We start from the raw sequence: 13,332 nt of genomic DNA on the forward strand, positions 1-13,332 counted from the left end.
ATTAAATAATAGAAAAGACATTCTTTTTCCTCATGTGTAATTCCTCTAAAGTATTCTTATGTATTGCCTAAAGCAAAGCTAGTAGCAGCCTATTGTGAGTTTATAGTTTGTGTAAAAAGGAATGAAAACAAGAGTACAAGAAATGGGAATTTCCTTCAATGCACATGAGTAGTACAATATCACTTGAAGGTGGACTATGATCACTTAAACACATATTTTGTTAAGCCTAATGCAGTCACTACATTTTTTTAAAGAAGTATATTAAGCCAATATTAAAAACAAAACACAACCTTAAAAAATAAAACTTTGTCTTCAACTTTGTGTATCTGAAGGATGAAGCTCTCTCTCAATCAAGAGAGCCAAGTTCAAGTTCCTCTCATGCCACTCACTAGTTGTGTGACCTGGAACAGGTGAAGTCCCCTCCCCACCTATGAATCACAACTATACATCCTCGGAGAGGTCAATGGTAGAACAGCGTCTAGGAACACAGGGAGAAAGGCAGACATAGCCGCCAGGACCCTCCAACCCTTTGCTCAACTAACTCAAATACTGGGGGCCCCCTAGGAGGGCAGCAGTGAGCACCCTGGTGGGCCAACAAACTGGCAACAAAATGTAAAGTTGTTTCAACAAAATCAAAGGCCTGGATTCTGGGAGATCCAGGCTGCCTGAGTTCAAATTCTGCTCAGTCACTTATTAGGTTGGAGAGCCTATGCAATTGCCATAATTGTTTTTCATTTTAGTTTCCTCCTGTATATTATACAAAGCCCTGCTTCATAGAATTGTTACAAGGATTAAATATGTTAATATATGTAAAATGTTTGCAATGGGGCCTGATACACAGTAAGCATTCACAAAATATCATCTCAGTTATCAATATCATTATTTCAGAGAACCTGAACTGATTTTTTTTTCCAGTAATGTCTCACACTTGACATTACAGATTTTGTTCTGAATGGGCAAAGGGTTCTGCTTATGCCAGGCTGAAGATCACACCCGAGCAGCACCATGTGCATGGGGTGGTAATCACTTCTTACATACTGACATGACAGGGTTGTCCAAAGTGGGCCTACCTGCACAGAGGAACATGGAATTAGGCCTGTGCTTCCAAAGGCAGCTCTGCTGCTCTACCTTCTTCCCCTATGTCTGATCATTGACCAGGGTTTGGAGACAGCCACCTCTCAGATGGCCACACCCTTCCTCCTTAGCTGCCTTTGGAATGCACATTGCCCAGTAATTGTGGGTATTAGTATCAGCTGGGCTGGTGGACTAATAGAAACTGGGACATGAGGGATGCCTAAGTGGTTGAGTGTCTGTCTTTGGCTCAGGTCGTGATCCCGGGGTCCTGGGATCGATCCCCATATCGAGATCCTTGTGGGAAGCCTGCTTCTCCCTCTGCCTATGTCCCTGCTTCTCTCTGTGTGTGTGTGTCTCTCATGAATAAATAAATAAAATATTTAAGAAAAAAAAAGAAACTGGGACATGAAGTGTATATGAGACCCTTCAGTGGCCAATACAGAGGCTCTGTGTCTTACTAATGAGGGAGCAGGGACCTGGCTGGACCCCTCTGCTGCATATTTAGTGAGGGGCTCTTACCTGACCTGTAAGGCCAGACCCCAAGGCTCTGTGAACACCAGATAGGAATTCCTGGCAGACCTGTAGCTCTCATGGGAAGTCTTAAACCCAAGTCCCCAGTGTGAGGGAATCACTTCTCCCAGAGAAATGGCAGGGGCGGACCGTTTGCTGTCTCTGTGGAAAGCAGTCCCTTGCCTTCAGAGGCCACACATGGTCACCACAGGAGCTCAGGACTCAAGGGTCTCAGACCCATATTCCGATCCCAGATCTGCCACTTGGGCTGCTCCAGGCATCCCAACATATATATCACTGCTCTCCTTGCTCTGTCCTCAACACACAAATGGGATCCCCACAGGAGCCTGGCCTAGTGCCGACCACACAGGCATGATAGCCCCGTGACTCTTCTGCCCCACAGCATTTACTCTGGCACCACCAAAAAGAACACCAATGGCTCAGACAAGATGGCAGGCCACATTCCTGCAGTAAAGAAGTCCTTCTGAAAGTCAGGCCAGGGCAGGCGCTTCTCACTAGCATCCAGAGCAGCTGTAGTCACTGCACGGCTGAGCAGCGCATCGTGTGGCAAGCGTCTGGGAAGTGAGCCTAGCCAGGAGGATCTCACGAGAACTGGCATGCTGCCGGATGAGCTCACGTACTCACAAGCTGTTGGGCTTTGGGCCTAAAGAATCGCTAATTTGCTGGAATCCCAGTTGTGATTATTACAAAAACCATGGATTGGCTTAAGCAAACGGATATTTACTCCCAACATGCTAATACCCTCTTGATGCTGCCTAGTGAGGGAAGCTCTAATGCACCAGAGTGAGCAGGCAAGGCAGCAGATTGCACTAAGAATGCTGGGGGGAAGATAGGGCAGTGCTGGGCTTCAGGGGGATCTGCTGAGACCCCCAGTAGGTGGGGCCTCCGCTGAGACTCTTTAAAAACAACATGACAGCCACAGCCAAAAAGCAGGGCACACGTAAGCTGAGGGACCACAACTAGGCCTCTCCCTTCGAGTCCCTCAGACATACACACGGGAACCCAGAACAGCCCGCCCTCTGAAAGGGTGGAGAACAAAAGCCAACATCAGCCCTGGGGCGCACCATTTCCTGGACAATCCCTTGTCCCAGGGGTGCCTGCGAGCACCTAAGGAGCCCTGAGGGAAGTGACATGGGTCTGGAAGCAGCGCCCCATGCAGGTCAGGCTGCTGGGTCAGAGCTCGAGGTGGGCTCAGAGCATACTGCGGTGCCCTGGCTGGAGCTGGGACCTCCTTACCACACCTGTGAAGCAAGACGGTAGGGGGTGTTTGCCAAGGATCCTGCCCACCCCTGAAAGAGGTGCACGTCTGGGAAACAGGGCACAAGCATGTCATTGCTAGTAAGAGCCCAGGGCCAAGTTTCTCTTCAATTCTTTCAGAGAGGGTTGGCACAAAGCTATTTAAAATCATACTAATTTTGAATACTAGGAAGCAACCCACACCAAGGTCTCACACCAAGAAGCAAGTTAGGTTAAAAGAAAACTAAGTTCATTTCCACATCATTAGAGTGAGAGAGAGGAATGAAAACCTCTAAAGAATCATTCTGTCAGTGGGCAAAGGATGCCCCAGGGCAAGGAAGGCCCAAACCACTCTGAACGTGTCCCCCCTGCCTCCTGGCCAGCCAGACTGAGATTGAGCACAGACTCGTACCACCTTGCACAGCATGAATGCTCACAGCACGCCCTGATTGGGGGGGGGGGGGGCGCAGTTCCAGCTTAGAGAACACGCAGCTTCCCTCCGGGCCTGGCTATAGTCTTACCTTTTCCTCAAAGCAGTCTATGGGTGTCACATTCCTTCTCTGGGACGTTGTGGGCCAAGGGTCCAAATGAGCGGACATACGGCTGTGTCTAATTGTATGCTAATAGCCTGGGGTGCTGCCTTCACTTCCGATGGCACCGTGGGACACCCCCAGGCTGCTGGCCTGTGCTGCTGCTCAGAAAAGAACCAGGTGGGTCTGCCAGTGTTCTGCAGGCAAAGGCTGCCAAGTCTGGAGGCAGCGGCCCTCCCTTCTCTCACCTGCCTGCTGGAGCAGAGCCAGAAGGGATGAGCAGAACTGGCTGCCTTCCTGCCTCTGCCACCACCTAGAGGTTCTGCAAATTGGCCTGGGCTGGCGGTTCTCCTGGCCTCCTGGTCCTGGGGCAGTGCAGGAGACAACGGTAAAGCTCTTCCGCATAGGAGAGCCAGACTCACTGAAAAGCCAGGCCTCTTACAGGACTGGGTGGAGAGAGCCTTCCAGAGAAGCATGTACCTAAATGGGACTCCAGGGACTGACCACAGCCCAGACTCCTGATTTCCTTAAGGAGCTGCCTGGAAATCAACAGGAAAGACACACTCACTAGTGGACAGGCTGTACAGGCTGGCTCTGCTCTTCTTCAGAATGTTCTTTTAAAAGTCTGCCCACACAAAATCTGTTCACACTAATTAATATTTGTGGCAAAATTATAAATATTTCATTCCCTTACTGTCAATCACTGGAATGTTTCACATCTATGCCTCTAGGCCACCCCAGCCCCGCCCCTGAATCCTTAGAGGGATGTTCATCTGCCAGCCAACTGCTGACGACACCCTCCACTTCTAAGGTGGGGCCTGGAGGGCCAACTGCAAAGGAACGACAGCTGGGGACACAGAGGGAAAGTGATCTGGCTTGGTGACAGAAAGGCTGTCCATTTCATGGAGTATGACAGCAGGCTGTATTCTGAGGATTTTTCTGGTTCAGGTTTGACTCCCTTCAAAGCCCTTGAACATTCTCAGGATTTCCAGGTCAACCTAAAAGAGCTCTTTGTTTACAAGACACAAGTTTCCTGGTACATTTTCTCCACCTGCTCCAGCAGTTAAGACTAGAAACAGCTCACAACCATTTATTCCATCAGTTCAGTCCAATGAAAGTCTGAGGGAAAAGGCGTGGTACCATGAAAATCCGCGACAACTCTGACTAGTGAGCCCTGAAAACATCACAAATGCTCTGCCAACTAGAAAGCAACAGGTTTCTAAGAACAGTAAACTTGGGTGGAATTGATCTTTTGACAAATCTCTCAACCGGACGAATTCTGCCCCAGTGGGCCCTGATGATCAGCAGGAAAAAACACACCCACCGGAAGCCAGGCTAACTGTGTGGGAGAGGCACCCTCTGGCAGGCTGAGAAGCCTGGACTGATGCCCAAAAGAGATACCAGATACACGAGGACCCCTGATAAAAAGGCAGATACACAGAAGATGCAGGCAGGTGCTCAGAGTATTGCTGTGGCCAATGCGCAGACAGCAGCACCACCCTTCTGGCCCCCCAGTGCTCAGAGCTGGGACAAGACTTGGACTCATGTGCACCACTCACTGTGTGATCCTCACCATGCATCGTTCTGTCACACTGTACCTAGAGCAAAGAGCCCTTGTGCCCCATCTCAGACCCAGCTGGTTTCCCAAGCTCTCTCACTGCAAGGTCTCTCCTCCTCCCACCCCAATTGCTTCAGTATCCAAATGCAGTAGGGCTCTCCAACCTCCATGTCCTTGCTCCCACTGTCCCTCACCTGAAATGGCCCTGCAGGCCTATCTGTATGGCTACCTCTTCCAGGAAGTCCTCCCAACCCACCAGGGCCCTGGCTAGCTTACGGCACTACCTCTTGGCACCAACCACTGTCCCAAGATACCGCCTAGGGACACACAGATTCAATCAGGCAGCAGGGATCAGGGTGCCCTCCTCCTGGCTTTCCTCATGGGGTTCCCTTCTATGTCAAGCAGGCACTCAACATATGCCATTACCAGCTACAGCCTGGAGAGGTTCCTTGGAGAGTAAGAATGGAGGAGAAGAGAACAAAGGTGACTGGCTCTGCCCTCGGACAGCCTCCCTTCCTGCCACATCAGTCCCCACCCTGCAGGAGCACATGCAGGGGCACCTAAGCTCCACTACAAGTCTCTCCCCCATTGAAACATCTGTTTATGGAATGTAGCTTGCTTACTGTAAGCTGACTTCTCCTTCGCCCTGGGAAGGGAGGCTGGTGAGGGCTGATGCCATATGTAGCCCCCCGCCTCAAGCCTGGACACTGTGGCCTGCGCACACAGGACCCACCTCAGAGTGTCTTGGCTATTGTGCACGATGTGCATTTTGACACATTTGTCCTTGGGAAGATAGCTTGGTATCTTAGAGTCTGTCGCCTTTGTTAATTTTTTAAAGCCAGAAAGAGCAAAGCAATGGAAATACAGGACTAAGCCACCCCACCAGGCAGACGGGCAGTGGGAGGAGGCCACCACTGCATCTGGCCAGAACTGAGAACATGGGCTGTGGGCAGAAGCTAAGCACATCGAACACACACTCTCCAAATCACAGGACCAGCAGATATGGAGGAGCTCCTGATCACGGGGAGCAGGGAGCCGGACTGAGGACTAAGCATGCGGTCTGCGCTGTCCCCTGAAGCGAGCCGTGACAGTGCAAGCAGAAAGACAAAGCCTGGAGAACAGAGTGTGGTCAGGGTTAGGGGCAGCACGGGCAATATTGGTGGAGGTAGTGTGGGTGAGCAGGCGAGGATGAGCACAAATGGGACACGACACAAACGGTGACAGCATGGCAAGTGAGGACAGACGGTCACATGGGAGCTTGCATAGGGCACCCTGGCTTCCCATATGGCCCACACCCTACAGCCTGGGGCTAAGGGCAGACTCTGTTTATGTTATTGATGGGGCCAAATAGGCATCCTGCAACTCTGAATACCAGCCTCCATGGCTCCCACTCTTCTGACCCTCGTGTTCTCTCTTTCCACCTTCATAGTAAACACTGACACCCCCTAGACCTTGGCTAAGCTTTGCCTCCTCAGGAAGGCCTCCCACCCACCAAGGCCAGGCCAGGTCTCCTGGGGGTGGTTTCAGTTGCACTCCGACCCTTAGCTGATTCACAGCTTCACACTGCCTTCCCCAAGAACCTGCAGCAGGAACCAGGATTGTTCCAGGCACCCAGCACAATGCTGATGGGCACTAGATAGGTATGGCCACGGGCTGGCTGAAGAACCCCATAGAAGGCTCAGCCTCAGACAGACCATAGGGCACTTAGCTGGGGTGGAGTCAAGGGAAAGTTGGGCTCCAAGAGTCTCAGGTGACATGGAGCATGGCAGGTAGATAGCAAGGGTCTTGGCTGTCCAACAGAGTCACTATGTACACATCCTGAAGGCTGGCTAAGCCGGGCCAAGTTATAGACCAAGGCATCCTGTAACAACCCGCTCCCTGAGCCCTGCTACCAACAAACCTTCAACAAACAAAGCAGGGAAATGCCTGCAGATCCAGTCTCCATCAGGTCAGCAAATACGGGACCTTCCCAGTGTTAGCCTTCTCTGGCCTGGGGTGGAAGGAGACTTAGACCTCAACTTTCCCTTGACTCCACCCCAGCTAAGCGGGCAGCCCTAGATGAGCACCCAATTGCCCTCAGCTCAGCTTCCTCCCAGGGAAACAGGACACGTGGCCAAGCCTGCAGGGCAACTGTGAGGCTAGGACCACAGGCACCTCGCCAGGGGACCAGCCCAGAGCAAGCACACACTGCCATGTGGTAGGGCCCAGTTACTCACACACGCTCACATACTCCATGCTGGGAAGGGGTACAGAATTTGTTCAGAAATCTCATTATGCTATGTTTGAACATGTTAAACAGCAATCATTGGGAACTCCTTAAAGGTCATAATGTACTCCCTATGTGATTTCCTCTTCCTGGTTAGGAAGTGTTAATGCTAAAGATTTCAGGACTTTGGACAAGTCCCAAGATGGAAGGGAGAAATAAGACAGGCAGGGCTGCCAATAGTGGCAGCCTTGACTACTAAGTTCGTTCTCTATCTCAGTGTCTCAACTTGGCCAAAGGGCCCCTCTTCAGGTCAGCTGTGGGTACCCTCCCAGCCATGCTGAGAAGGGCTGGCTTTCACATCTGAGTCGGTGGAGTCTCCAAGAAACCCGAGGGCCAGTTCTAAGGGTTTTTAGCCAGGCCTGTGGACAGGCTGTAGGGAGCTTTCAATGCTAGTGCAGGATGGCACATGGGTGCAAGTGGGGCCAGTCCGGAGAGTAAATCTGGGCCCTACTAAGAAGCCTACTATCAAATGTTGAATATCTACATAAAATGTAAAGGTATTTTTCTAAATCTCTCCTAAAAATGTACACCAAATAAGAACTGACCCTAGCTGATTTCTGATTTTGAAGCAGAGATATACAAAACTAGAAGGGCAGCTCGAATGTGGGGTATCCTAGCCACACCGAAGGGGAAATCCTAATGCCTGTCTCCCTGTCTACCTGGTAACAAGTTAGCCTCTGACAGGATCCAGGGTGCAGAAAACAGGCCCAGGCCTACTCCCAAGGCTGTTGCTCCCAAGGACCCTGCTGGCCCCTCTTTTGAGGTCACACCACCGGCCTGAGAGAGACTGGGTGCAAACCAAGGATGACTGGCCTCAGACCTAGGCTTCTCTCACTGTGCCATGCTGCATGGCCCTTGTGCCAACTCTGATGACCTGGGGCTGAATGCATCTAGGATGTAGCTACAATGTGGGAGCACATTCTTTTAAACCCACAAGAAAAACATTACTCCCATTCTCCAGGTGAGGAAACAGGCTCGGTGAGGCTCCCATTCTCCAGGTGAGGAAACAGGCTCCAGGTGAGGAAACAGGCTCAGCCTTCCTGTAGAAGGGCTCAGCTATGCCTAGAGTGAGGACTAATGCCCTGTCCTGCCCCAAGGGAGGCTGGTCTCAAGCTGAGGAGTTGTATGGAAAGTGTAAGGCCACACATTCTCCTCCCAGGGCTAGTGGCCCTGGCTGGGTCACAGGAGGCAGGAACAGAGACGGGCAGTACAGGCCTTGAGGCTACCAGCATATCCCCTGATAGCAGCAATCTGCTACTTCTCCAAAGCCAGGGCCCTTCCCTACAAGCTAGTATAACAGCTAAAACGGCCACATTTTAAGGGCATGGCTATTTTAGGGCCCAAACATTTTCCTATTGTAGACACTGCTTTCTTTCTGAGGTGAGGAGGGCAGGAGTTCTGAAAGTGCTATGTAGCCAGGCCTGTATGCACAGCACAGCATGGCCAGTGCAGAGCTTCCTGGCACACTGGGCTGGGACTGGGTGAAAGCGGACCGTGGCTCCACATCACTGACAGAAATCACTTTGAAAAAAAATTTTTTTACAATCATTGAAAAATGTACAACCATTAAAATTCTATTTGAGCCCATATGTGTGGCTCCCCCTGCAAACTTCTAGAGCAAACAACCATTATGTTGGCACTTAGGACATGTCACACAGTGCCTGCCCCCAACACTCTGCTTCCCTACAACTCCACGTACATGTGTGTGCGCCAGCATGGGACAGCTGGACAGTAGGGCCAGGCAGCATCATGGCCCCTTCCTGCCTCCCTTTCTCTCTGCTACCAGAGTATGCCTACACCAGGAAAGCCAATTCCAGCTCTAGGGGCTCCTGCTACCCAAGTTCAGCTTGAACCTGCAGGGCTGGAAGGGGTGCCAGTCACAGGCCTGTGGACAGCCACGAGCAGCATCCCTTTCTCATAAAAGCTGGTATGATATTAAATCCTCACAGGAGTACCTGGCAAAAATGGATTTGTAAAGCAGAGGCTGATATCCAGTATGTTTTCTCAATATTTTCAAGAGTAAAATGTTGGGACCAGGGAAGTTTTCCTATTGAACTCGGGTTAAGTAAGAAGGGGAAGGACCTTGCTTCAGGAAGTGTGCAGGACTGAATCCATTCTCTGGGGCACAGGGAGGTGATGCAGTCATGCAGCAGCACACACTCAGTTCCACGTCTCTCCACACAGTCCCTGTAGGTCAAGCAAATTCCAGAAGAGGGCACTACAAGTCTCCTCTCCTCTCAGATCACCAAATCCGGGACCCAGAGAGGCCCAGAGGGGGCCTTCGTGCCTAGCTTCCTTCAGTGCTTCCCTAAATCTGCTTTCACACCCCTCTCACTCACAACACGGCACACTTCAGGAACCCATGCAATGGGCGAGGGGTGTCCTATGCCCTGGAGAAGGCAGAGCAAGGCCTATTTCCCCCACAGCCTGATGCAATCAGTGACCTGGGAGTGAGGGCCTGCGTGTCTATCGGCATTGTCACTGCCTCCCCAGGGCCGCACTTTAACGCCCTCTCAGTCCACCGATTTTGCTCATTTCAGCAAAGACTTTATCACAGCTTATCACTTTAAAGGTGAGGAGAACATGAAGAAATCAAGCTACGAGGTCAGCATGCGAGCCTCCTAATGTTAGTAAGAAATGTGGTTCAAAGGTCGCCACCTGCCCTATCCCATGTGGGACGGCCTCATACACAGTCCCAGCTGATTCCCACACCCCACTGTCTGGACTCCCAGGGGTGAGAGACTCAGGCTTCCCACGGCTGTCAGAAAGACATGCCGTAATAATGCAGGCACAATGCCAGCATCACCGGGCTGACTGCACGAAGGCCACTCAAGGCAGCCTGCAGATCCCAACAGCTAGTACACAGAGTCTTCCAAGTTCCCCTCAACATCCCCATTCTTCAGGTGGGAAGATGTAGGCTCACAAAGGCAAGATGCCTTAGCCTGCCCTGCCCCTTCCCAGCCCCCAGGTGGGCTAGCTGGCAGGTGGCGACCCTGAGCATGTTTCGGAAGCACAGAATCACCGTGAGGCCATGAGGTTAATGAACAGCCGCAACATTGCCCGTGTCACCCCAGACCCACCCCCTCACCAAAACAAAGCAAATCATCACCCGAAGCACCCTCCCCCGTGATTGGCGTGCCGCCCTGGGCTGGCAGTAGGGAGAACAGGGACTGTACCGTCCGGCGTCGCCTGCTGGTGGGGTTTTTTACATTTGACGTAATCGTGGTCAATCGGAGTAGCTGTGTAAGGTGGGGATGTCAGACCTGGGCCAGAGGAGGAGGGGAGGGAGGCTCCGGGGCCCGGCAGTGTCCCAGCTGAAGAGTGGGAGTCCTCGTCCACCAGGCAGGCCTTCTCTCTGTGGGAAGATGGGTGGAGTGCAGGTTAGAATCTCTACATCCCACCGAAATAGGACATGTGCTGCTCTGAAACAGTGCCCTTCCTGACCGCTGAACCCTTCCTGACCTGCCACCTTCAAGGGCCTCCTCTGCCCTCCTAGGTTCCACTGCTCCCACACACCTCAAGTGACCTAACCCCCTGGCTGGTGGTCCAAGGTGCTGAAGGAGCTGCTCCCATGGTACCCACTTGGGCTCCAGCCCTTAAGTGGCCACTGTTCAACTATCTCAGGCCTCAAGCCCTAGGGAGACTGCAGGGTAGCTGACAAGCCCTTCCTCAGAGGAACCCATCCTAATCCCCCTCCATGCCAAGTCAGTACCTTCCACGTGATGCCTGACAGATTTAATCCCCAACAAAATGCAGATAGAGAAAACGTCTGGATTTACTGCAAAGTCCCATGTGTACAAGGATACCTGCTACAACACTGTTGAGTAAAAAAGTGAAATACCTGAAATGTTCCATCAAAATGGCTATAGAAAACATGACGCACCCATGCTATGGAATAATACATACCCACAGACTGAATGGCATGAATGAGATACTATCTCTATGGATGGGGTCTTGTCAGGGGAAAAGTAAACTAGAATAGCACCTTCAGTAGTCCGTTTTTATGATATTAAAAAAAAAAGAAACCTCTACAATTGTACATGTAAATGTTAAATGTGTGTAAATGCACAGATAATTATTTGAGAAAATAAACTATAGATAGTGACTAATTCTGAGGAGGAAAGTGAATTTGTCACATTTTAAGCCCATATATTTATATATTGCCAGAATTTTCTCTAACTAAAATATATATTTATGCATTATCTGTATAATTCAATTTTTTAAAAGACTTTACTTATTTATTTGAGAGTGAGCAAGAGACAGAGCATGTGCATGAGTAGGGGGAGGGACAGAGGGAGAAGGACAAGACTCCCCTGCTGAGCAGGGAGCCCAACGTGGGGCTCAATCCCAGGACTATAGGATCATGACCTAAGCGGAAGGCGGACACTTCCAACTAAGCCACCCAGGCGCCCCTATATTTTAATAATTTTTAAAGAAGATTTATTTGAGAGAAAGAGGGAGAGTGAGTTTGTGCATGAGCAGGGGGAGGGGCAGAGGGAAAAGGAGACAGTGAATCCCAAACAGACTCCCCACTGAGCACAGGGCCCAATGTAGAGCTCAATTCCATGACCCTGAGATGGTAACCTGAGCTGAAATCGAACTGGACACTTACTCAACTAAGCTACCCAGGCACCCCAATAATTTTTTTTAAGAGTTATGATCAATAAAAGAAAACATCATTGTACCTTGGGGGCTCTCTGCAACTAAAAGGTACACACCTATAATTCCTAGGACACACCATATCCGCTTGGGTGACATGCTACATGCATGCTCATCTCTCCCATAAGACAATGGGCCTCAAGGATACAGTCTGGGCGCAGGTCTCTCCGGCACCTGGCTGAGCCCTGCACAGTGCCCAGCCAGGTATGGGTACAGAGATGGGGCAAGCTGAGCTGAAGCTCCAAGATGTGGACACCAGAGCAAAAGAAGTCTGGGCCACAATCAAGGGGAGGACCCTTGGGGGACCACACCATGGCGCTAGCATCCCCATGGTCTCTGGCACCACAAGAAGAACCTCCAATGCTCTGCTTCTTGGGAGAATAGGCAGCAGACAGGCCCTAACAAGTCCCCACTCTTGGGAGAGGCCCTGGAAAAGGACCCAGAGTAAATGCTGTGGGGCAGGATGGGTCACGGGGCTATCACGCCTGTGTGGTGGGCACTAGGCCAGGCCCTATGCAGAACACTACAGGAAAGGAGTTTTCACGTTGCTCTGAGTCTGCAATGTGAAAACTCCTTTCCTATAATGTTCTGCGTAGGGCAGAGCTGTGCCCCAATGGGAACAGGGAAGGAATTGGCTTCTCCCTAGGACCTGCCCCTGAGGATGGGGTGGCACCGAGCATGAATCCAGCATGAGGTTACCTAGGATTGCACACTCAGCCTCTCCTTCTCAGTTTCAACAGAAATATCTCTGTCTGGCAACCAGGAGTCTCCAGGTGAGTTCCAGAGGCTTAATGAGCTCTGGTTTACTTAGCAGCAATCCCTGGAATGTCATCTTGCTGTAAATGAAAAATCGAGGTACCTATGGCGTAAGGGGCTGGGTGAAAGCGTGCTACTCACTTCTCTGAAGCTTTGGGTGTATTCTTCTCCTCGCCCCTGGCAAAGGGTCCTTCTGCAGCCTCCTTCATGAAGTTGACCAGGACCTCTGCACTGACCCCAGAGTCGGGCTTCCCCAGGAGCTTTAGGATGGAAGCATGGAGCCGGAAGTACACCTAGGAGAATGATACTCGGAAATGAGCAGCCCTCTCAGTTGCTAAGGTTCACTCCACAGGCCAGTCAGCTACGTTGGAAAAGGGCCCCTGACCAAGGAGACAGGCTGCCACATGCTGCCTTTTTCATTTGCTTTTAAACCAGCCAACCTATAAGTCATTCAAAGCAAGTTCCACCATTAAAATGGACAGGAATTCTCAGCGTCCTAGCTTAAATGTTTAGCCAGTAATGCAACCAAGTGGTGGTAAGATGACAAGAGTAAAAACCCTCAGCCCCATTCACTGGGCACCTCCTCCTACCACAGCCCCTGCCACCCTCTGTGGCCCCCTCCCTCAGCACCCATAAAAAGGAAGCCTCCACACCTGTCTCCCACTGCACCGCAGACTCCCTGAGGTGAAAAACAGCTGACTTCTGTTTGTGTGCGTGCTGTT

At 51.1% G+C, this 13,332-nt stretch overlaps 1 protein-coding gene across 7 annotated transcripts in view; it reads right to left on the reverse strand.

Moving 5' to 3' along the window:
* CABIN1 (calcineurin binding protein 1) overlaps positions 1-13,332 on the reverse strand; it is a 150,893-nt gene that overhangs the window by 70,190 nt on the left and 67,371 nt on the right. For all 7 annotated transcript variants that reach the window (XM_025474719.3, XM_049101520.1, XM_025474720.3 and 4 more), the window contains 2 exons: positions 12,752-12,903; positions 10,372-10,550 (listed from right to left, as the gene is read on the reverse strand). In XM_025474719.3, the coding sequence (XP_025330504.1) occupies positions 10,372-10,550; positions 12,752-12,903 (331 nt within the window). The remainder of the gene's footprint in view (positions 1-10,371; positions 10,551-12,751; positions 12,904-13,332) is intronic.

This window comes from Canis lupus, chromosome 26 (assembly GCF_003254725.2).
Source record: "Canis lupus dingo isolate Sandy chromosome 26, ASM325472v2, whole genome shotgun sequence".
Lineage (NCBI taxonomy): Eukaryota > Metazoa > Chordata > Mammalia > Carnivora > Canidae > Canis > Canis lupus.